The sequence below is a fragment of the Kogia breviceps genome, chromosome 8, assembly GCF_026419965.1.
Source record: "Kogia breviceps isolate mKogBre1 chromosome 8, mKogBre1 haplotype 1, whole genome shotgun sequence".
Lineage (NCBI taxonomy): Eukaryota > Metazoa > Chordata > Mammalia > Artiodactyla > Physeteridae > Kogia > Kogia breviceps.
In genome coordinates this window covers 33561426-33583182 of record NC_081317.1, presented here as the reverse complement: position 1 = coordinate 33583182, position 21757 = coordinate 33561426, and the positions used below count along the sequence as shown (strand labels likewise).

Below are 21757 nucleotides of genomic sequence, written 5' to 3'. Positions count from 1 at the left end.
AATCATATGGATCAGATCAGAAATAAATGAAAAAGAAATGAAAGAAAAGATAGAAAAGATCAATAAAACTAAAAGCTGATTCTTTGAGAAGATAAACAAAATTGATAAACCATTAGCCAGACTCATCAAGAAAAAAAGGGAGAAGACTCAAATCAACAGAATTAGAAATGAAAAAGGTAAAGTAACAATTGACACTGCAGAAATACAAAAAATTATGAGAGATTACTACAAGAAACTCTATGCCAATAAAATAGACAAATTTCTATGGAAGAAATGGACAAAGTCTTAGAAATGCACAACCTGCCAAGACTAAACCAAGAAGAAATAGAAAATATGAACAGACCAATAAAAAGCACTGAAATTGAAACTTTGATTAAAAATCTTCCAACAAACAAAAGCCCAGGACCAGATGGCTTCACAGGCAAATTCTATCAAACATTTAGAGAAGAGCTAACACCTATCCTTCTCAAACTCTTCCAAAAGATAGCAGAGGGAGGAACACTCCCAAACTCATTCTATGAGGCCACCGTCACCCTGATACCAAAATCAGACAAAGACGTCACAAACAAAGAAAACTACAGGCCAATATCACTAATGAACATAGATGCAAAAATCCTCAACAAAATACTAGCAAACGGAATCCAACAGCACATTAAAAGGATCATACACCATGATCAAGTGGGGTTTATTACAGGAATGCAAGGATTCTTCAATATACACAAATCAATCAACGTGATACACCATATCAACAAACTGAAGGAGAAAAACCATATGATCATCTCAATAGATGCAGAGAAAGCTTTTGACAAAATTCAACACCCATTTATGATAAAAACCCTGCAGAAAGTAGGCATAGAGGGAACTTTCCTCAACATAATAAAGGCCATATATGACAAACCCACAGCCAGCATTGTCCTCAATGGTGAAAAACTGAAACCATTTCCACTAAGATCAGGCAAAAGACAAGGTTGCCCACTCTCACCACTCTTATTCAACCTAGTTTTGGAAGTTCTAGCCACAGCAATCGGAGAAAAAAAAGAAATAAAAGGAATCCAAATAGGAAAAGAAGAAGTAAAGCTGTCACTGTTTGCAGATGACATGATACTATACATAGAGAATACTAAGGATGCTACCAGAAAACTACTAGAGCTAATCAATGAATTTGGTAAAGTAGCAGGATACAAACCTAATGCACAGAAGTCTCTGGCATTCTTATACACGAATGATGAAAAATCTGAGAGTGAAATTAAGAAAACACTCCCATTTACCACTGCAACAAAAAGAATAATATACCTAGGAATAAACCTACCTAAGGAGACAAAGGACCTGTATGCAGAAATTATAAGACACTGATGAAAGAAATTAAAGATGATACAAATAGATGGAGAGATATACCATGTTCTTGGATTGGAAGAATCAACATTGTGAAAATGACTCTACTACCCAAAGCAATCTACAGATTCAACGCAATCCTTATCAAGCTACCATTGGCATTTTTTACAGAACTAGAAGAAAAACTTTCACAATTTGTTTGGAAACACAAAAGACCCCAAATAGCCAAAGCAATCTTGAGAACGAAAAATGGAGCTGGAGAAATCAGGCTTCCTGACTCCAGACTATACTACAAAGCTACAGTAATCAAGACAGTATGGTACTGGCACAAAAACAGAACTATAGATCAATGGAACAGGATAGAAAGCCCAGAGATAAATCCACACACATATGGTCACCTTATCTTTGATAAAGGAGGGAAGGATATACAGTGGAGAAAAGACAGCCTCTTCAATAAGTGGTGCTGGGAAAACTGGACAGGACATGTAAAAGTATGAAATTAGAACACTCCCTAACACCATACACAAAAATAAACTCAAAATGGGTTAAAGACCTAAATGTAAGGCCAGACACTATCAAACTCTTAGAGGAAAACATAGGCAGAACACTCTATGACATAAATCACAGCAAGATCCTTTTTACCCACCTCCTAGAGAAATGGAAATAAAAACAAAAATAAACAAATGGGATCTAATGAAACTTAAAAGCTTTTGCACAGCAAAGGATACCATAAACAAGACCAAAAGAAAACCCTCAGAATGGGAGAAAATAGTTGCAAATGAAGCAACCGATAAAGGATTAATCTCCAAAATTTACAAGCAACTCATGTAGCTCAATAACAAAAAAGCAAATAATCCAAAAATGGGCAGAAGACCTCAATAGACATGTCTCCAAAGAAGATATACAGATTGCCAACAAACACATGGAAGAATGCTCAATGTCATTAATCATTAGAGAAATGCAAATGAAAACAACAATGAGATATCATCTCACACCAGTCAGAATGGACGTCATCAAAAAATCTAGAAACAATAAATGCTAGAGAGGGTGTGGAGAAAAGGGAACACTCTTGCACCGTTGGTGGGAATGTAAATTGATACAGCTACTATGGAGAACAGTATGGAGGTGCCTTAAAAAACTACAAATAGAACTACCGTATGACCCAGCAACCCACTACTGGGCATATATCCTGAGAAAACCATAATTCAAAAAGAGTCATGTACCAAAATGTTCATTGCAGCTCTATTTACAATAGCCAGGACATGGAAGCAACCTAAGTGTCCATCAACAGATGAATGGATAAAGAAGATGTGGCTCATATATACAATGGAATATTACTCAGCCATAAAAAGAAAGGAAACTGAGTTATTTGTAGTGAGTTGGATGGACCTGGAGTCTGTCATACAGAGTGAAGTAAGTCAGAGGAGAAAAACAAATACCGTATGCTAACACATATGTATGGAAGCTAAGAAAAAAAATGTATTGAACAGCCTAGGGGGATGGGAGTTAAACACAGACCTACTAGAGCATGGAGTTGAGGATATGGGGAGGGGCAAGTGTAAGCTGTGACGAAGTGAGACAGTGGCATGGACATATATACACTACCAAATGTAGGGTGGATAGCTAGTGGGAAGCAGCCGCATGGCACAGGGAGATCAGCTAGGTGGTTTATGACCACCTAGAGGGGTGGGGGAGGGTGGGAGGGAGGGAGATGCAAGAAGGAAGAGATATGGGAACATATGTATATGTATAACTGATTCACTTTGTTGTAAAGCAGAAACTAACACACCATTGTAAAGCAATTATACTCCAATAAAGATGTTTAAAAAATAAATGGATACTGTAATATTTTTTTAAAAAAGAATGCTTTTGATTTTTTCTACATAAAATCATATTAGCTGCAGAGACAGTTTTATTTCTTCCTTTTCAATCCACATGCCTTTTATTTCTGTTTCTTGCCCATCTGGAATCTAAGATTTCTAGTGAGATGTTAAATAGGCATAGAGAGAGTGGACATCTATGCCTTGATCCCAATCTCAAGGAAAACACATTTAGGTTTTCACCACTAAATATGATGCTAGCTGTCAGTTTTCTATAGATGCCCTTTATCAGGTTGAGGATGCTCCCTTTTATCGCTAGTTTGGTGAGCATTTTTATCATAAATGGATGCTGTATTTTGTCAAATACTTTTTCTGTATCAACTGATATGATCATGTATCTTTCCCTTTGTAGGGAAAGGAAATTCCCATTGACAGTATATGGTGAATTAATTGATTTTTGAATATTGCCTTCCCAGGATATACTCCACTTTGTTATGGCATACTACTTTTTTTTATAAGTTTCTAGATTTGACTTTCTGATATTTTATTGAGTTTTTTTTCCCCTCTATATCCTTGAAAGATTAGCATCTGTCACTCTTTTTTTGTACTGCTTTTGTGTGGTTTTGATATAAGGGTGATGCTGGCTTCATAAAATTATTTGAGAAGTGTTCCTTCCTCTTCCATTTTCTGGATGAGACTGTATAGAATTGGTGTTATTTCCTTTATTAAATGTTTGATAGAATACACCAGTGAAAACTATCTGGGCCTAGAAAATTCCTTTGGGAGATTTTTCTATGAAAATTCAATCTTGTTAATAGGAGTATTCAAGTTATCTATTCCACCTTGGATGAGTTTTAGTAATTTGTGGCTTTCAGAATTAGTCTGTTTCATCTAAGTTGTCAAATTTATGTGTGCAGGTTTGTTCATAGTATTCCATGACTAGTATCCTTTTATGCAGGATCTGTAGTGGTATTTTTTATTCCTGATATTGGTATTCTGTGTCTTTTTCTTTGTCAGTCTTACAAGAAGTTAATCATTTTATTAATTCTTTTCAAAGAATCAGTTTTTGGTTTCATTGTTTGGTTTCATTGTTTTTATTACTGTTTTGTCTCAAATTTCATTGATTTCTGCTCTTATCTTGCTTCTGCTTGCTTTGGATTTTGTTCTAGTTCTCCTAATTTCTCAAAATGAAAGCTTGGGATACTGATTTGAGATCTCTTTCTTCCTCTAACCATTTAGTGCTATAAATTTCCCTTTAATTACTGTTAATTATAAATTAACAGTATTATAAATTTATTATTATAAATTATAAATTCCCTTTAATTACTGTTTTGGCTGCATCCCACATATTTTAATATGTTGTATTTTCATTCTTGTTCATATCAAAATTTTTTCTGATTCTCCTTGAGACTTTTTCCCACAACAATACTGGTAAGAAAGGACAAGGGCAGAGCCCTTTCAGCACACACCTGTGCAGCTCATGTGCCTCACCTGCACTGTGAAGGTAACTGGCAGGCCCAAGCCTAAGTGCCACCTTGACTTGGCTCATTTGGTGGAAAACTAGGACAGGGATACAGACAAGGACACACCCCCACAGACTGCTTTGCATTTTGGGGCAACAGTGCAGGGTGAGGCCCTTGCACTTTGCTGAGCACACAGCACATGCTGGCAAAACATGAGCACAGGTACAGCCAGGCTGAGGACAATGAGGTGATGTGGAGCAATACACAGGAGACACACCTAATTATCAAGGAGGAAGGTTTGAGGGGTTCTGGCTGCTCATACCTTGGCTGGTGTCTGGCTGCAGGGAGCTCAGAGGAAGTGGGGGTGAAGATTCGGGGGCCTCTGCTGATGGATGCTCAGCCACTGGACAGATGATAAACCACCTCTTCCCAGTGTGAAGGACTAAGAGGCAGGGCAAAAACAGCTGGTGAGAGTGAGCAGGTTTCTCCCAAGGCTGGCATGACCCCTCCCCACCAGCACCAGACCTGCCGTATGGGGATTTGAGGAACTCCTCCCACACCAGTTGGGAGGATGTGCAACCCACTCAGGGGGTCCTCACTGGCAGAGGCTCTCACAAGTCCCCCCAGCACAGGCTTACGTCCCAGGACACCTGTGGTGCATCACTGAAGGGGTAATGCTGGCTGGGGGACCGGCAGACAGCAGTGAGTCCACACAATGCTCAGTCCCAACCCAGGCCAGATATGGCTTCTCAGACAGGGCAGCTGTCCCCAGATGGGGGCACACTCACCACACACTCCAGCACCCCCCAGTGTGGTGGCCAAAATCCCTTACAATATGCTCATTGTGGGGCTCTTATCAAATGCCTGCTGGAAGGCAGAGAAGGGACAACAACAGATATGCCTCCTCCAAATGCATGTCTGATTGGCAGGTGTAGCCTTGAAAGGAGACATACCATTTTGCTGATACACCGGGGCATTCGCTTGGGGTTGGCGACTCTCCTGAAGGAGGTAAAGGATCAGAACTCAGCAGACTGCATGGAACAAGAACTTCCTTCAGAGCACAGCACTGCCTCAAATCATCTGAGGGGCCTCAGGAGCTCGGACATTTCTAACCGGACTGAAGGCACCCACCCTCCCAGCCACCTCACCCAACACTGCATGGCCTACAGGCTCCTCCAGCAGGTGACATCACAGTGTTGTACTCACAGAGCCTAGAGCTGGGGGATAAGCAGGCCCAGACCCTCCTGGGACCTCTTACCAGGGACTTACCTCCCCAGAGCCCAGGCCACAGGTGCTGAGGTGTGGCGGGCTCACCCCAGGGTCAGAGCCACGGTCCACATCTGTGTCCTCACTGAGCATGTCCTCTGCCTTGTCCATAACGTCCTTCATCTGCTCAATGAATGTCTCCCGCTCAGACTGCAGGATGAAGTCGTGCTCTACCTGCAACAGCACATGTAAGCCTGCTGGTGGGGATGTGCCTCAGGCCACTGTCCACACTGGGTCTTCACTGATTGATTTGCTTGACTTCTACTCTGGACTAAGCCCAAGAGGGGAGACACAGCCAGGGAGCCCAGTTCCCAACATCAGGGCTGCACGGTTCAACAAGTGAAGCCACAGCTTGAGAAGCAGGCCCTCCAGGTGATGGGCCAGTGCTGCCCACAATAGGCAGCCACCTGCAGAGGCTGGAGGACAGGTAAGGCTGGCAACCAATATTCTCCTCAGTGGGGTTGGCAGGCATGCGCTCAAAGGACACAGGGAGACAGCCTCACAGTCCCAGGGGAAGGGCCACTGACTCATCTGACCAGGCAGGACACCTAGCCTCACCATGCAGGTAGCAATCTCGTCAGGTGCATCCCCATCCAGGTCGAACTTGAACGTCACCATCTTGTGGTTGTGTGTCTCCAGCTGGCACTCCACCATCTTGTCACCCGTGTTGCACACCTACAGGACACTCAGGCAGTGAGACCAGGGAGGAGACCGTGCCTAGCCAGCCCTGTCTTGCTGGCCCATTCTGCCTGGCTACTCACATTCAGGATGGTCAGCCGAGGCCGGCTGGCCCTCTCCTGGCGGGAGCGTGCACGCGTGGACCTGCGGTGATGTTTCCGAGCAGCCTTGCCTTCCAGCTTCCCCCCACCAAATGCACCTTCACAGCTGTCACTCATCTCTCTTCCAGAAGGGACGTCGGAACCTCCGTAGCTACGCAAAAACCAAGAATGTTACAGTACCCAAGGGAAGGGCCTGCAAGCCTGCCTCACGTCAGAAACTTGGCTTTTCGGGAAACAGCCAGAAGCTTTACTGTCTGGGTGTGCTCACCTGGAAAACCTAGAGAGTCTAAAGCTGGCCATGCCCAGCAGAGAGACCCCTGAGCCCACTGCTCCTTCTCCCCCTGTAACATCTGTCCTAGGCAGTGCTGGAGTCGTAGAGAACACATGGCCTTTCTGACCAGGACCTAGGTCCTCTCAGCTCCTGGCCTGTGAATCAGGCTTATTCAGCTTACAGCAAATGTCAAGATTAAGACACAATCCTCCCCCGTGCCTCGGTTCCCCCATCTGTTCAACAGCAAGGGGAACACGCCAACCAGATGGAGCTGTTGTAGGATTTGAGGAGTTTGCGAAACACCAAGTTTGGTGCTGGCATTACCAGAAGGGTGGGACACGTGGTCACTTCCTGTAATCAGTTCCCTCCCCAAATGCAACATTCTCTGTGCCTGAGGTGCTGGGAGACCCAGGATGTGGGCTGGACTCTGCCCTGCCCTCCAGGCCTCCCCATGGTCCCCAGACCTGCTGACTCTCTGTCCCTCTCCGTTCTAGAAGGTCCTCAGCATTGCAAACCAGCACGAGGACCCAGAACACAACTGGGAGTATCTGACTATCAAATTTCAACAAGCACTGACAAAGACCCCAGAGGAGCTACCTGAAAGCTCCACCACGTCAGACGTGGAAATGAGCGACATTGTTAGAAGCCCTGACACATGAGGGCAAAGTGTGCCATTACCTCTCACAGCTCTGAGGGAGGCTTGGCTGCTTGTCCTGCGAGGCCTGCTCCTGAAATAAAACCATGGAAAGGAGGACAGGTCATATCCATTCCCCCGCGACACAGCGGCATCAGTCTGCTGTCTCCCCACCTCCACAGCCCAGCCCGCCACCCGCTTCCTTCTGACTGCAGCAAGCAAACCACGCAGGGTGGCAGGAGTGAGGGTTTTTATGTTAATGCTTAGAGCCAAGCAGATTCCTAAAAGCTGGGGCCACCCCCTTTCCAAACACGCTAGCCCACTTTGATCATCCCCATGAGGGAGCACATGGCCCAGGAAGAATTGTCACAGGCCTTCCCATAGCCTCCAAAGAAAAGCACCCTGAATCCATGTGTAAAAATCACGGTCTCCAGCTGGATGTGTGACTAAAGAAAGTGTGACATCCAGGGACAGCAGAGGAAGATAAGAACAGCACCCATGGCTGTCCCTGAGCACATGCTTCCACCTTCCCAAGGGCATCCCCGATTTCTAGGGCTGAGACCCAAGGTCACGGCACAGGACGGCTGCCGTGGTGCTGGGATCCGGGTGACGGAATGGGGGCTGAGCCCCGAGGGGCGGGCCACACACCTCCGGGGCCAGCTCCACTGTCAGCTGAACGCCTGGGCAGGGACCAGTGATCCCAGGCCCGCTGGGCAGTGGCAGGTTAGCAGGTGGCAGGAGCGCAGTGGTCTGGACAGGCAAGCTCTGAGCAGCCGCCATCACTGTGGGGGCCAGGGAGCCGGGGAGCTGAGGCAGGAGCTCAGGGGCAGTAGGCGGCAGCACTTCTGGCAGAGGTGGGGAGAGAACAGCAGCAGGCGCAGGCACTGTGGGGACCTGGGTGGTGACGTCCACGGCATATGGAGGTGGGTGGCCAAGCAGGATCTGGGGGCACAGAGGATAGGGATGCAAATTGGGGTGCAGGCCATTGCCTTTCCTGAGGGTCCTGGACCAAAGCAGGCGCTTCCACCATCCAGGCAGGTGAGCAGGAAATGCAGACATCCCTCTCCATCCACCCACACCCCAAAGACAAATCCAGGAATGTCTGTACGCAGATTTAATGAAACAAACAAGAACAGACACTCTCATGTTCCCATCTGTATAAAATCAAACCTAAAACTGCACTTCATCTCTGAACTTCTAGCTGAGTCAGGCTGAGAAGCTGTAAGTACGGCATACACTTAGCACCTATGTGGGCTCCCTGCCACCACCCTACAGGGCCAGGCCACCACGCTACTCCATCCCAGCCTCCTGTCAGGTCAAAACCTGCATTCCAATCCCATGGCAAGAGGGACTGTGGACCTAGGCCTTCCACGGGGTGACTCAGGAGCTGGACCAGATTCCCTACTGTTCCCTCTTGAAAAGCTCTCGAGGAGGAAGGCTAAGACAGGCAGGAGCCCCGGCCTGAAAGGGCTCCAGTTCGGCATTGAGGTTGGGAATGGGAATGACGCACCACTGGGCCTGCTAGTATGAGACCAATAAGACACGTGGTATGTGGGGTAAGATGCAAAAGCCACAGCCTAGCCGAGGAGCCCTCTCTCCTGGACAGACATCCCAGCTGGTGCATTCAGGGGAGTCTCTTCCCTCAGCACAGGGAAGCCTCTGGGCGGCCAGACAAGCTCATCAGTAAACTCCAGACCCTCTGCCAGCCGGACCACAGAGAGGCCACCAGGCCTGGCCAGTGACCTCTAAGCACCCAGCACCTTCTCCAGCCACTGGCTGAGCCAACAACCCAGTGCCAACAGTGTGCCAGGCCAGCAAGTGGCGTAAGGCATGGGCCCAGCAATGACACCACAGACCCCCAGGCCTCCACTTGGCCCTTGGCTTTCCTCAAATGGCCCTGACCCCTGAGTCACTGTTACTCCAAATAACAGACCAGGGAGATGCTTGCTCAGTCAGGGCACTGGACTGATGCACCTCCTCACACTGGTTTTCAAACAAACACCAGCCTATTGGTCAATGAAAATCATCCCTTCCTTCTCCGAGTACAAATCCCTTCTAGAAATCAGGGAGAAACATCCAGGAGAATCTGTACATACTTACGACATAGTGCCTTACTCTAGAATGGATTCAGTACAAAATGAGCTAGGGGGACACCTGGCCCCTTAGCACACTTTCAGGATGAATCTTCATAACAAAATCAAAACGGCAGGAGCCTGAGCTCTAATGGCGAAGGACACGCCCAACAGGCACAAAGCTGTTGAGGCTTAGGGCCAGGGTGGGGCCAGGTGGGAGGGTGGCCAGGTGGGAGGGCGCCCAGGTAAGAGGCCCTGAGGTGGGAGGGCTCCCAAGTAAGAGGCTCCCTAGGTGGGGGGGATGCCCAGGTGAGAGCCTCCCCCAGGTGAGAGCCCCACGCCAGCTCCTCTCCTCATATGAGGGTGGATAACTGCCCTGGAGCTCCAAAACACGCATGGGCTGCACAGGTGTGTGGAGCCATGGGGAGGTCCACCCAGCCAGCAGGGTACGTGTCCCTGTATCCCTTCACTGTCAGCCCAACAAACTGCCCATGGTCCCCACCTGATTCTGAGACATCATCGTTGTCTGCCATAACTGCCTTGGAACCAGCAACCCATGTACACCCAGCACTGCCCAGTCCACAACCAAAAGACTCCGTCAGAACCCCATCTGCCTCATTTCCCAGTTGCTGAGATGGGTGTTACCCGCCTACTTTACTTTGACAGGCAACAAGACAGGCAGCGTGAGCCTCTCCAGCGCCCATGGAGCGGCTGACCCAGCTGCACCGAGACTGCCAATCCTATCCAGGTGAAGGCAGGTGCCACAATGCCCAGTGGCCAGGAGCCCCCCCCCCCCCCGCCCACAAGCAGCTGCTACTGACACCTGGGAAGGAACCAACAGTGGAGCTTCTAGCCACCCCAATCCCCAAGGCTCCTAAAATGTGCTGGGAAGCGAGAGGAGCCAGTAGACACCCCCCCATGCTGGATGAGACGCTGCAGCCATGGGACAGCACTGCCTGCTTGTCCATTACCCACTCTGCTAGAGGGGTCAAGGAGCTGAGAAGGAGCAAAGGCCCATGAACCCCTCGTGTGCTAAGGGGTCTCCCAGCGCCTAGAGGGTGGGCCCTGGCCAGAAGGTGGGTTACCTGACTCCCAGCACTGGCGGCCGGAGCAGCCTGCTCGGCAAGGCGGGCAACACTTGGCTTGTGGGGTTGTGGCAGCATGGGGGGTGCCGGGTGGGGAGGGGCAGCCCGCACAGTCTGCGCTGCATGGAGGGGAGAAGGCGGGACGTCGCTGGGCACCATCTGCGGAAAGGCTGCCGGGTACACGGGCTGGGTAGGGAGCTGGGCCACGGTGGGGTGAATGGACAGGGCAGCCACGCCCTGCGGAGCCACAGCCAGAAGAGGTCTGCCAGTAGCAGTGGCCGCCACGTTTGGCACGATGGTCTGGCATGGCGCGGCCAGTGGTGCCCCAGCAGGATGGGGCAGCTGGACTGTCTGCAGAGGCAGGGCCGGTGACGTGGGCAGGGGAGCAGTGGTGGCACTGAGTGGGAGGCTTGGCAAGATGACAGCCGGAGAGAAATACTGAGAGGGGGGAGGCACGGCGGGCCCACTGGTGGCTGGCAGGTCAGGAAGGGCTGCAGGGAGGCTGTCGACTGTGGCCAATGGAGCGATGGGGGGGACAACAGGAAGTGGAGGCATCTGAAAGAGAACAAGCATGTCAGCCCCACCAAGACTTGGCCCTGCCTGCAGCACTTCTGCACTGGGTGAGAGGGTCCACATCACCCAGTTTCTGCCCCTAACACACTTTTGTGTAGCTTCTATGGAAGGGAACAAAAACAAACCCAATTTAAATGGAACCAAGTGTATGACACCATCAAACAGAAGGAAAGGCAGGAGGCTTCAGAAGGGGGTGGGGTGCAGACATGACCTTCAAGACAGCCCTGCCTTCAGCACCACCTCAAAGGGGCTCAGGCTGGGCCACTCTGAGGCTACTGCTAGGTGACTGCAAGGACATCAGGGGTTATAACAGTGACCATCAGATTCACAGCTTTGGCATGTTCTCATTCAGAAAGACCAGGACTGCCAGAGCTACCGGACTGGCCCCAAACATCAGAAATTACTTTGCCTGATTCCCTCCAATCTGTATAAATTCACACTGAGACCAAATTCTTCAACAGGTTATCTCAAGAAAAGCATATCTTCCAGCCCCTCCTTGCTGGCCGAATGCCCCTGTGCCATGTATCCTGGGAGAGAGCAGCATCTCACAACAGCAGAGCTCTGGAACCTTCAGTGTCTGCTCTTCCATCCTGGAGACATCTCGTGGATTTAGCACTTCAAACATTTCAGCAGATTCTCTAACAGTTCTCTCTAAAATAAAGCTTTTCTGGTTGCAGGCACATGAGCATTGAATAATATGTGCCTTTGTGTCATTATTAAGACAGCGAAAATATGCAAATTGACCTCTGTGTATTTGAAAAGCAACTAAATGCCCCGATCACCGGGAGCAAGGATGGTTAACTAGATGCTGAAAGTGACACCAATGCAGGAGTGATGAGGACAAGGCTGGTGACAGGCAACTGCTGACATGAAAGAACCTTCTGGGTGGTGCCTATAAACCGTAGAAACACTCACATCTTCCCCCATGAAGCAGCACTTCCCATCCTAGCTCTGCCAACACACTATAATGGGACCCATGAAATGAAAGCCATCCCGTGATCAAGGTTCACTGGAAACATACATGACCACTGACAGCATTATTTTTGAGTGACAGCACCCAAGCATCAAACACGTGTTATCAAGTGATACTGGTCACGTGATGCTCCCCCGAAGACGGGCATCAGAAGTCACTTTTACAGTGAAGTCTTCTTTGTAGTTGGCAAGCTGCTCAGCTGTCCCCTGGACTCCCAAGAATCCATGGTCAGCACAGCCTCGAGTAGCTCCGTGGAGGACAGTGACTATAGCTATGTGCTCACAGCCCCATCCTGGCTTCTCTGGTCTGACTCTGGACTAAACCTTTCCCCATCCTAGATGCATCTGGGGCAGAAGTCAAAGGCAGGAGAGCACAGCAGCCCAGCCGCCCTATCAGGGAGTGTTTCTCTCTTGAGGGACATATGTACCCTGAGGACACGGAACAGCCAACCAGACTGGGCGAGAAGGTGAGGCTGTAGGGCAGGGGACAGAGAGGTACCTGTGGAGGGACTTGAGCAAGTGGCTGCAGGGGTGCCGGAGGCATCTGGAGGGGCTTCAGCTGAGCAGGGGCCACCACCTGGGAGGTTGGAGCCAGGTATGGAGGCAGGTTGGGGGGCACCGGCTGGAGAGGGCCCACAGGCTGTGGGGCCAGGACCTGTGGCAGGGGTACTGGCTGGGTCAGGTGAGGAGGCTAGAAAGACAGAGGGGCTTCTCTTAGACCAGTGCCCCCCTGAGATACACCTATGCACTAAGACACAACAGAAAAAATCAACTCACACACATGCACACATACACATACCCACACACATGTTCAAACACCCAGGCTGGAGCCGGGGACACACAGATCTGAGAGGACCCTTGTGTGCAACAGGGGCCTTCCGAGTGCTGCGGGACCCTGAACTCCACAGACACAAGAGACCCACCCCCCCTCCCATCTACACCCTGGGCCCTGGGGAACTGCAGAGAAGGCGTATAGGGGGCCTGCACCTGCCAGGAGGCTCAGACACTGAGCTCAGGCCAGCCAATACTGATGGGCAAGGCCTGGGGAGACTGAGGCACCCACGGAACCCATAAAGAGGGGCAGCCAGCACTCACCTGGTGGGCGGGGGGTGTGGGCTGGCCTGGGCCCGTCGGCACAGGGGCACTGGGCGGCGGCAGCCCAGGGGCGAAGCTCATGGCCGGCTCTGGGAAAGGCTGCTGTGGGAGCAGAGGGCGGGCGGGGGGCGGGATGGAGGCCACCGACAGGCCAGGCTGCAAAAAGCACCCAGAGCCACACTCAGGAGCTGTCCTAAGGAGCCCTGCGAAGCACACACTCACCATCTTCAGGGACCCATCTCTCACTCCCCATGCCTGCCATCCTGCCAGGGACACTTTCCTAGGAACATGATTCAGCAGAAGCAAGGTGTGGGGGTCCCTAAACCAAGAACAGCCACACCTCCCAACCAGGGAATGTCCGAGAACTTCAGCTCCACAGAATATCATGCTGTGAGAAAAGATCGTTAAAAGAGATTTGTGGAACCTTGGAAAACACTTGTTATGACATTAAATGAGGGAAAGAGTAAAAGGCATATGTGTCTTGTTTATAGGACTATATAAAATGTGTATGTGTGGATATATTCACAAACAGAACATGGAAACGTGGGAATAAAACGTGGGACAGAGCTGGAGAGAGGGGTGCCCTGAAGAGCTGCGAGTCTCCCATGACTCACCCATCAGGAAAGAAACAAGGCCACAGACGTGAGCCCTCACTGCCAAGCACAGCATAGACATGAACTAGGAAAGAGTCAGAAATCTGAGTATTGGATGTTTGATGCTATTAAGAACAGCTGCTGGGGCTTCCCTGGTGGCGCAGTGGTTGAGAGTCCGCCTGCCGATTCAGGTGACATGGGTACGTGCCCTGGTCCGGGAAGATCCCACGTGCCACGGAGCTGCTAGGCCCGTGAGCCATGGCCGCTGAGCCTGCGTGTCCGGAGCCTGTGCTCCACAAGGAGAGGCCACAACAGTGAGAGGCCCGCGTACTGCAAAAAGGAACAGCTGCTAACTTGTTCATTTTTAGGTGCAATAATGGTACTGGGTTTTGTTTTCAGTCTTGATCCTGAAGAGATATAGACTGAAATATCTTGGGGCAAAACATCTTTGTCTAGGATTTACTTCAAAATACTGGGGATGCGAGAAGCAGGTGAGAACTATGGAAAAAAACACAGAGATGACTTCTGAAGCTGAGAGCACATCGACATCAGAAAGTTCTCTCACTTGTTTTCTAGATGAAACACGTGACCATAATTTCCAAAACCATTATCACTCACTTCATCTTCTGCAATAAAACGCTTTATGAACAGCAGCATGGGGTAGAATGGAACCTCTCCTTTGCATTCACTTGAAGCCACAGGGTGGAATGAGTCACCTGTGTACATGTTCCTAGAGCCACAATCCCTAGTCCAGCAGGAGTCAGGAGCTCAGGCAACCTGGAGGCCTCAGAGGAGCGGCTTGTACTTCTGACTGCACCATATGTGCCAATTCTTCCCTGGGTCCCAGGGGAAAAATCACCATGGCAACCCTCCCCAGGAGCCCTCAGTGCACCCTGGGGACCCCTTCTGTCCAAGGTGTTTTTGCATAAATAGGCAAAAGATGGGAGAGAACACTCCAGCCAATTTTGGGTGCATCCTGGCCAGGCCCTCGACCTACCTGTGCACGGGCATCCCGGCCTGTAAGCCAAAACTAGGACAGGGGCAGTGCTGCAGGGAGCTGGGTGGAGAGCACACCATGTGGCCAGGGAAAGTATGATCCTGCCCTAGAGGGGATGAGGGCCGGTGGAAGGTTCTGGCTCAGCCCAAGCATGGGTGACCTAAAGCCAAGAACCACTGCTCTGAGAAGCAGGTGGCCTTCTCATCAATGAACTCTTCCTGCTCTAAAATCATATTTCACTTAATTTTGTGAAACGAGTCAAACTGCAAGTGCAAACTGCAAATGACTACTGGGTTCCAGTCAGCAGAGGCAAACGCTTCAACTGCTTTTCCAAAGGGACTTTCTGAGCCTGAGCAGCCAGGAGGGGAGGGAAGAGAGACAGAGGTGGCCAGAAAGGCTGGGGCCCGGCATTCAGGCAGCCCCTAAAGGCAGCCACAGTGTGAGAGTGCTTGATTGAAAGCACACGTGAGAGCATGGAGTAAGAGCACACGTGAGAGCATGTTGGGAGCCACTGTAACATGAGGCAGGAGACGCTCTTCGGGCAGGGGCACTGGCCCTGACCACTTCTGGGCCTGAGGGGCATCTAAATCTCTCTCTGGACCCCTCTCCACAGCCTGGCTCAAGGGTAACTTCCCTGGGACTGACCATTTGGGACTGGGAAGCAAGCAATTGTTTTGCTTTCTTTAACATTAAAAAAAAAATCAAAATAAAAAAACAAATACTAAATGTGACCCCCTCATCTAGCAATTTCCATCTCATCTAACAAATTATTCCACAGGCATAAATAAGCATAAGGCCCTTTCAATCCTACTTCTCAAACATCACTGAAAACGCTTCCCGTGATTTGGTCGTTTCCATACCTCTAACTTTTAATGGATGCATAATATGTGGTGGAGAAATGCCTGGAGATACTTAACACTCCCTCAGTGAAGCTAGACACTGAGACAAAATCAAAGGTTTCATTACTATAAATGATGCTTTTCTGTCACCTTTGCAACAGTCAGAAGTAACTTTTCAGGCCCAGCATCAAGCACAGGGCGACCTTGCAGGTTTATCACAGCTTTGCAAGCACTGGGTGTCACTGGGCTGTGTTTCCAGTATTTTCTCATCTGGCAGGTCTTTCAGGGTACACCATAGGCTGCTCCAGCCTGCAGCCCTGCAGTTACTGGCAAGGATGGATCTCCCACGGGCCTACTTTTGCATGGCTGGGAACTGACAACAGGCCAGCACCTACTGGATGGACCATCAGAGACTCTAGGCCATGTGGACAGGGACTCTGGCCAGAAGGGGTGGGCTGACTCACCACGGCAGGCTGCTGGTAGGCCCCCAGTGAGGGCAGGCTATGTGGCAGGACAGGACCATCACTCACGCTCACGGGGGGGCTGCACACACACTGGGCGGGGGGCTGTACTCCATCTGCCAGCGAGCCCAGCACAACGCTCTGCTGGCTGCTCTGCGAGTCCGAATACACCGTGGAGCCCTGGCCACTGTCAAACGTGCTGTCCGCTGGGGAAGGAGGACAAAAGCACAGCTCAAAGTGGGCACCCCCAAACATCACCCCCACAGCATTCCAACAAGTCTCAGGGAACGCAAACATGGGACAGCTTGTCCTTGTGTTTTCTTCTGTAAAACAAAGACTTGGTTACATTTCCAGATCACATACATAATAAATGTGTATCATTTTAAACAATCAACTAAAGAATGGTACAGGGGGCTGTAACTGTACCACCCAGAAATGGCCCTGGCAGCCTGCCCACACACTGCCTGACATCTGTTGATGCTCGCCATGGGCCACCATGGATCCCAGGTGGGTACCTTGCACCAACCTCTGTAGGCAGGATGACTTCCACCGGCTTACAGATAGGGACCTCATCTGGCACCTGACCTGGCCTTGAAAGTGAGCACTTTCAGCTCTTCAAAGGCACCAGATGGAATGTCCAAGTTAGGAAAAGCTATAGTCATGCGGAGGAAAAAATTACCACTTGAGTTTTATAGTGGGGGAGGGAGGTCTCAGGACCCTGACCACCTCCACTCACCACAGCAAAGAGCCTGAAGTAGGAAGACCTGGGTCCAAATCTAGCCCCTCACTTCACAGGCCCAGGTGTAACGTGGTTGGAAAATGGGGCGGACGAGATCCCTGCCCCACAGAGAGGCCATAAGAGTCTAAGATTCCACGGCCCAAGGCAGCCCCCCAAGAGGCCAGCCTCACCCAAGGTCAGCTCAGATTGGCCCATCAAATCCAGCCTGGGTGGAAGGAGCTGCCTGCACATGGGGGCACAGACAAGACTGCCATGGCCCATAGGCTGGTCTCACCAAGCCTGGGAAGACACCTGGGAAGACAGGGCGCCTGCATGGTCATGCCAGGCAAGAGGGAAAAGCAAAAACCTGTTTGAAGTGGCACTTTTGTTTTACTGCCTCCAGATTCCAGAAGCTACATAAATATTAGGATTTGTCACCTATGAGCACCAAGCTATTTCTATGGGGCACCTTTCAGTGTTGGCATTATGTCCACTTGTAATTTAAACAAATAAAGTAAAAGAGGACTCTTGTTGGCTTTGCAACAAAATAATTTTTCCCAAGAGCTGATCAGAACTTATTTTGACCCAGGAAGACTTAAGAATGGTGGTTTGATTGTGCAAAACCAATTTAACAAGTAGCTCTGAGTTTTGATGAGGTGGCTAGTAGTCATTGCTACTTAGAGAGAGCCAGAGACAGACAGCATGTGCGCATGAGAGACAGAGTGTGGGCACACGAGACAGAGAGGTGAGTGCATGAGGGAGAGTATACAGACCAATTTCAAGTGGAGTGACTCTAACCATATATGTGACATTTTATATTTTTAAAGTGAATGTGTTTATTTGTATAATAAAAATTATTTTTAAAAATCACTTTTAACCTATTGACAAATTGTGTTCTCACAGTCACTGATGCTGGCCCAAGCTTGAGCCTGCTCTGGTTAGCTGGTGGGCAGCTAACAGAAAACATAGTGGGGAGTCAAAACATGATATTTGCTGCACCTTCCAATATATGAAAGTGTGTGTGTGCCCATCTTGTTATCTAAGACCAGGTCCCCTCCGGTGATGTGTGTGCTGCTTGCGTCTACATCAGTTTATCTTTATGAAGCATAGTGTGGTCCAGCCGGCCCCAGGCACTGCGGCCAGAGGGATGGCTGAGCATGGGCTTTCTGTTCTGACCCACGGCAAGGTGCAGAAGAGCATGTGCAGGGTGCTATGAATTACAGATTAGAGGGAGACACAGGGGTGTCCACATGTGTGCATGTGTGCCCATGTGCCTGTGCATATACACTTGTGTGGGTATGTGCATACATGTGTGTGTGCATATGCATGTTGAGCATGTGTGTGGTAGACTGTAGGTATAGGTTATGTCTGGAAGTTATTATCTCTGGAAGTTAAAGTTAAAAACATAAAACAGGGCTTTCCTGGTGGCGCAGTGGTTGAGAGTCACCTGCCGATGCAGGGGATATGGGTTTGTGCCGCGGTCCGGGAAGATCCCACATGCCGCGGAGCAGCTGGGCCTGTGAGCCATGGCCGCTGAGCCTGCGCGTCCGGAGCCTGTGCTCCGCAACAGGAGAGGCTCGCGTACCGCAAAAAAAAAAAAAAAAAAAGACGTAAAACATCAGTGACCTCCAGGGAGGAAAATTAACTGGCTTTTGCTGTATACCCTCTTGGATTTTTTGAGTTTTAGAAAATGTGACTAAATATAGTCTACTTTAGAGAAATTACAATAAATAGGTAAAACTGTTTTTGAGAAGTATGGGCACTACATGAAGCACACTCATTCTTAGTCAGTAAGGAAGGGGATCTGTTTGCAGACAGAACGCCCACCCTAAACTCATCTGTTGATTCACATCTATGCAACGGTTCGAGCTTGTGTCACAACATCTTAACACAGCAGAGCATTTTCTAGGTCACAGACTGTATCTCTTCAAAATTCAACAAAAGGAGATTTCTTAATTCCTGTCCTAGAAATTGTTCAGCCAAAAATTATGTTTTCAAAGTGTGTAGTGGTATGCCAGGTGTGGAAAGCCTTTTCCTACAAAATATTTATGCTCTTGAATTAATTTTTCAGCTTATCAGAAAATGGAGTGATGATATAGCAATTCTATTCTCCAAAGCAAACTTGAACAGGTAGGAGAGAAGTAAACAGTAGGCAACCTATCTCAAAGTGATGGCCAGCCAGCCGATGGTTTGAATTCAAACAGCCTACTTTGAAGAATGTTTAGCTATTTTACTGATAAAGAAAGGATGTAACTATTAAATAGATTAAACAGACTATTTTGGTCTTTCCACACAAACAACCTGAAATAGTGGCTTGGGCAGGTGGCTCAGCTCTCCATGCTTATTCACAGAACAGACAGGGCTTCCCTGGTGGCGCAGTGGTTGAGAGTCTGCCTGCCGATGCAGGGGACGCGGGTTCGTGCCCCGGTCCGGGAAGATCCCACATGCCCTGGAGCGGCTGGGCCCGTGAGCCATGGCCGCTGAGCCTGCGCGTCCGGAGCCTGTGCTCCGCAACGGGAGAGGCCACACAACAGTGAGAGGCCCGCGTACCGCAGAAAAAAAAAAAAAAAAAAAAAGAACAGACAGAAAAGGCTACATCCCCCATCCTCAGCTCACGGCTGAATTTTTAGGATACTGAGGATTTCCACTTAGACATGGAGAAGACACAGGATTCTTCATTCCAGTGGTCTGAGATGAAGCCAGGTACAAAGTGACTCCCACCAATCCATCAGCGACACTCTCTGGGAAACACACCAAAGGTCTCAAAGGTTCAGTACCAGAAGGGAGATAACCTTGGGGATGGATAATCCAAGCAGCAAAAGTCACAACCAAGACCATGGCATGACTAGAGGCTGTAGCCACTGGCAGCCCCAGGACCACGACATGTGGCACAGACGCCTCCACTGGTCAGTGACTCCAGGGTTGAGGTCCAGTCCTCAGGTTCCCTGCGAGGCTGGGACTGATATATTCCAGATGGGATAAGTAGCTGAACTAAACAAACTCCATCCCTGCTGGCTCGGGCGGCATAGGAGGTTCTGGGCCTCCCTAGATATTTGTCCCCCACCTGTCCTGAGAAGCTGGACTTCAGGGAGCCTTAAACCCGTCTGGGAACAGATCTCTTTGCAACGTGGGGATGCTTCCAGTGCCCTCCCTGGAAGAATGTTTGCCCACACCAATCATTCATACCCGCGGGGTGGGCTAAGGGGAGGGCGGCAGGCCAGGGGGGATCTGGGGAGGGCGGCACTCACAGGCCAGGGAGGTGGCGCTGGCCGGCAGCGCAGGGGTGAGGAGGTGCTGGTCGGCCTCGGGCTCCTCCAGCTCTGGCGGCCCAGCCTGAGAGTGGTAGGTCACCTGGACCTGCAGGGGTGTGGGTGGGCCCCTGGCCTTGTCAGGGCTGCCGGGGTCCCGCTGCTCCTGGGGCTGCAGCGCTGGCCAGATCCTCTTCCGCCGCCACTGGATCAATGCCACGCGGTCACGGATAGACTTGGCCACAATCTTCACATCGCTCTCATGGAAAAATCCTGACTCAATCTGCAAAGGAAATCACCGTGTCATTACTGGGATCAGCCCCACCCATATGCCCCACTACCAGGCAACCCTGCCGTATGCACCGCCGCCTCCTGCTTGTGGGGTCTCTGCCCAAAGTCCCCTCCTCGGGTCCCTCACCCCCATCACCAAGCTTGTTCCTCTCATGGACACTCTCATCATCCCATAAGTAAATATCCTCCTGCCATCGACTGTAGATCCACAGGGAGAGTGACCATCTAAACCTTCACTGACCCGGCTCCTGGGTCGGCGACAACACAGCAGATGCTCGTAACCATGGGCTGGATGTGTGAGGGGAAAGGGAAGATCCCAATGGCCAAAACTCAGAGTAGCCCTTCACTGGCTGGGCCCCAGGGCTTTCATGGAGCCCCTTGCTCAGGCTGGCCGAGGGCGGGAAAGAGATCCTGGCTGCATCTGTGTGCTCAGGGACAGGGACAAGTAGCCTCAACCAGTCCTCAGTGCTGTCATGGACATTCTCTGAGAAGTCACAGAGGCTGGGGGAAGGAGGCACATTTAGTAACAAGAGACCGGAAACGTGTCTACCCATGCCTAGCAAAATTCTGAACCCAATTCTCCCAACGGAACATTTGAGAGCATTTGTAAATGAATCAAGGATCTCCAGGAAACATCAGAGTGCTCTCTGAGAATATTTATGGCAAAGCCACAAAACAGCGGAAGCCAGGCTCCTCACTGTCACTGTGGGATTTCCCATGTGAAACAGGAGAAAACCAGAGAACAAAACTTGTGGCGCTGGAATCATGTGAACTCACGGTTTTCAAAGTACAACACACATAGATATGTCAGATGTAGATGTGAGTGTGTACATTTATGGTGTAGCATGTGCTTCTGAACTGAGTGGGCCCAGGGCAACGACCGGAGCTTGGCCGCTGTGAGAGTGGGTTCAGGCTTGCAGGGAAAGGGCAAGGGGAGCTGGACATCTCACTGTGCCTGAAATCAAGGACATGCTCAGAAAATGACAGACGTGCAGGACAACATGGAAGCTAGCACCCAGGGCCTCCCACTGGCTGAAACTGGGGCATTCTGAGCACCAAAATAAACAGCGATGTCATGATGGTTTGAAGGACATGTCCACAAATGCACACAGGAGAAATGAAAGTGATCTGTGGTGGCAGAAGTGATGGGTTTGCTGCCAGCGTGAGGTTACACAAAGGGGGGCCACATACATGCAGTCTCTGTCTCTCTGCCTCTCAGTCTGTCTCTCTGTGTGTCTCCCTCTGTCT

The 21757-nt window shown here is 49.9% G+C and overlaps 1 protein-coding gene across 12 annotated transcripts in view; it reads right to left on the bottom strand.

Annotated features, from left to right (window-relative positions):
- The window catches only part of WNK2 (WNK lysine deficient protein kinase 2), a 150386-nt gene that overhangs the window by 71622 nt on the left and 57007 nt on the right, over positions 1 to 21757 (bottom strand). For 8 of the 12 annotated variants that reach the window (XM_059072915.2, XM_059072917.2, XM_059072918.2 and 5 more), the window contains exons 8-19: positions 20219 to 20501; positions 16256 to 16458; positions 13363 to 13518; positions 12767 to 12958; positions 10723 to 11277; positions 8214 to 8507; positions 7610 to 7659; positions 6643 to 6811; positions 6440 to 6556; positions 5885 to 6055; positions 5569 to 5614; positions 4938 to 5057 (exon numbers count right to left, since the gene is read on the bottom strand). In XM_059072915.2, the coding sequence (XP_058928898.1) occupies positions 4938 to 5057; positions 5569 to 5614; positions 5885 to 6055; positions 6440 to 6556; positions 6643 to 6811; positions 7610 to 7659; positions 8214 to 8507; positions 10723 to 11277; positions 12767 to 12958; positions 13363 to 13518; positions 16256 to 16458; positions 20219 to 20501 (2356 nt within the window). The remainder of the gene's footprint in view (positions 1 to 4937; positions 5058 to 5568; positions 5615 to 5884; positions 6056 to 6439; positions 6557 to 6642; positions 6812 to 7609; positions 7660 to 8213; positions 8508 to 10722; positions 11278 to 12766; positions 12959 to 13362; positions 13519 to 16255; positions 16459 to 20218; positions 20502 to 21757) is intronic. The other 4 variants (XM_067041161.1, XM_067041157.1, XM_059072919.2 and 1 more) reach the window with 2 other exon arrangements.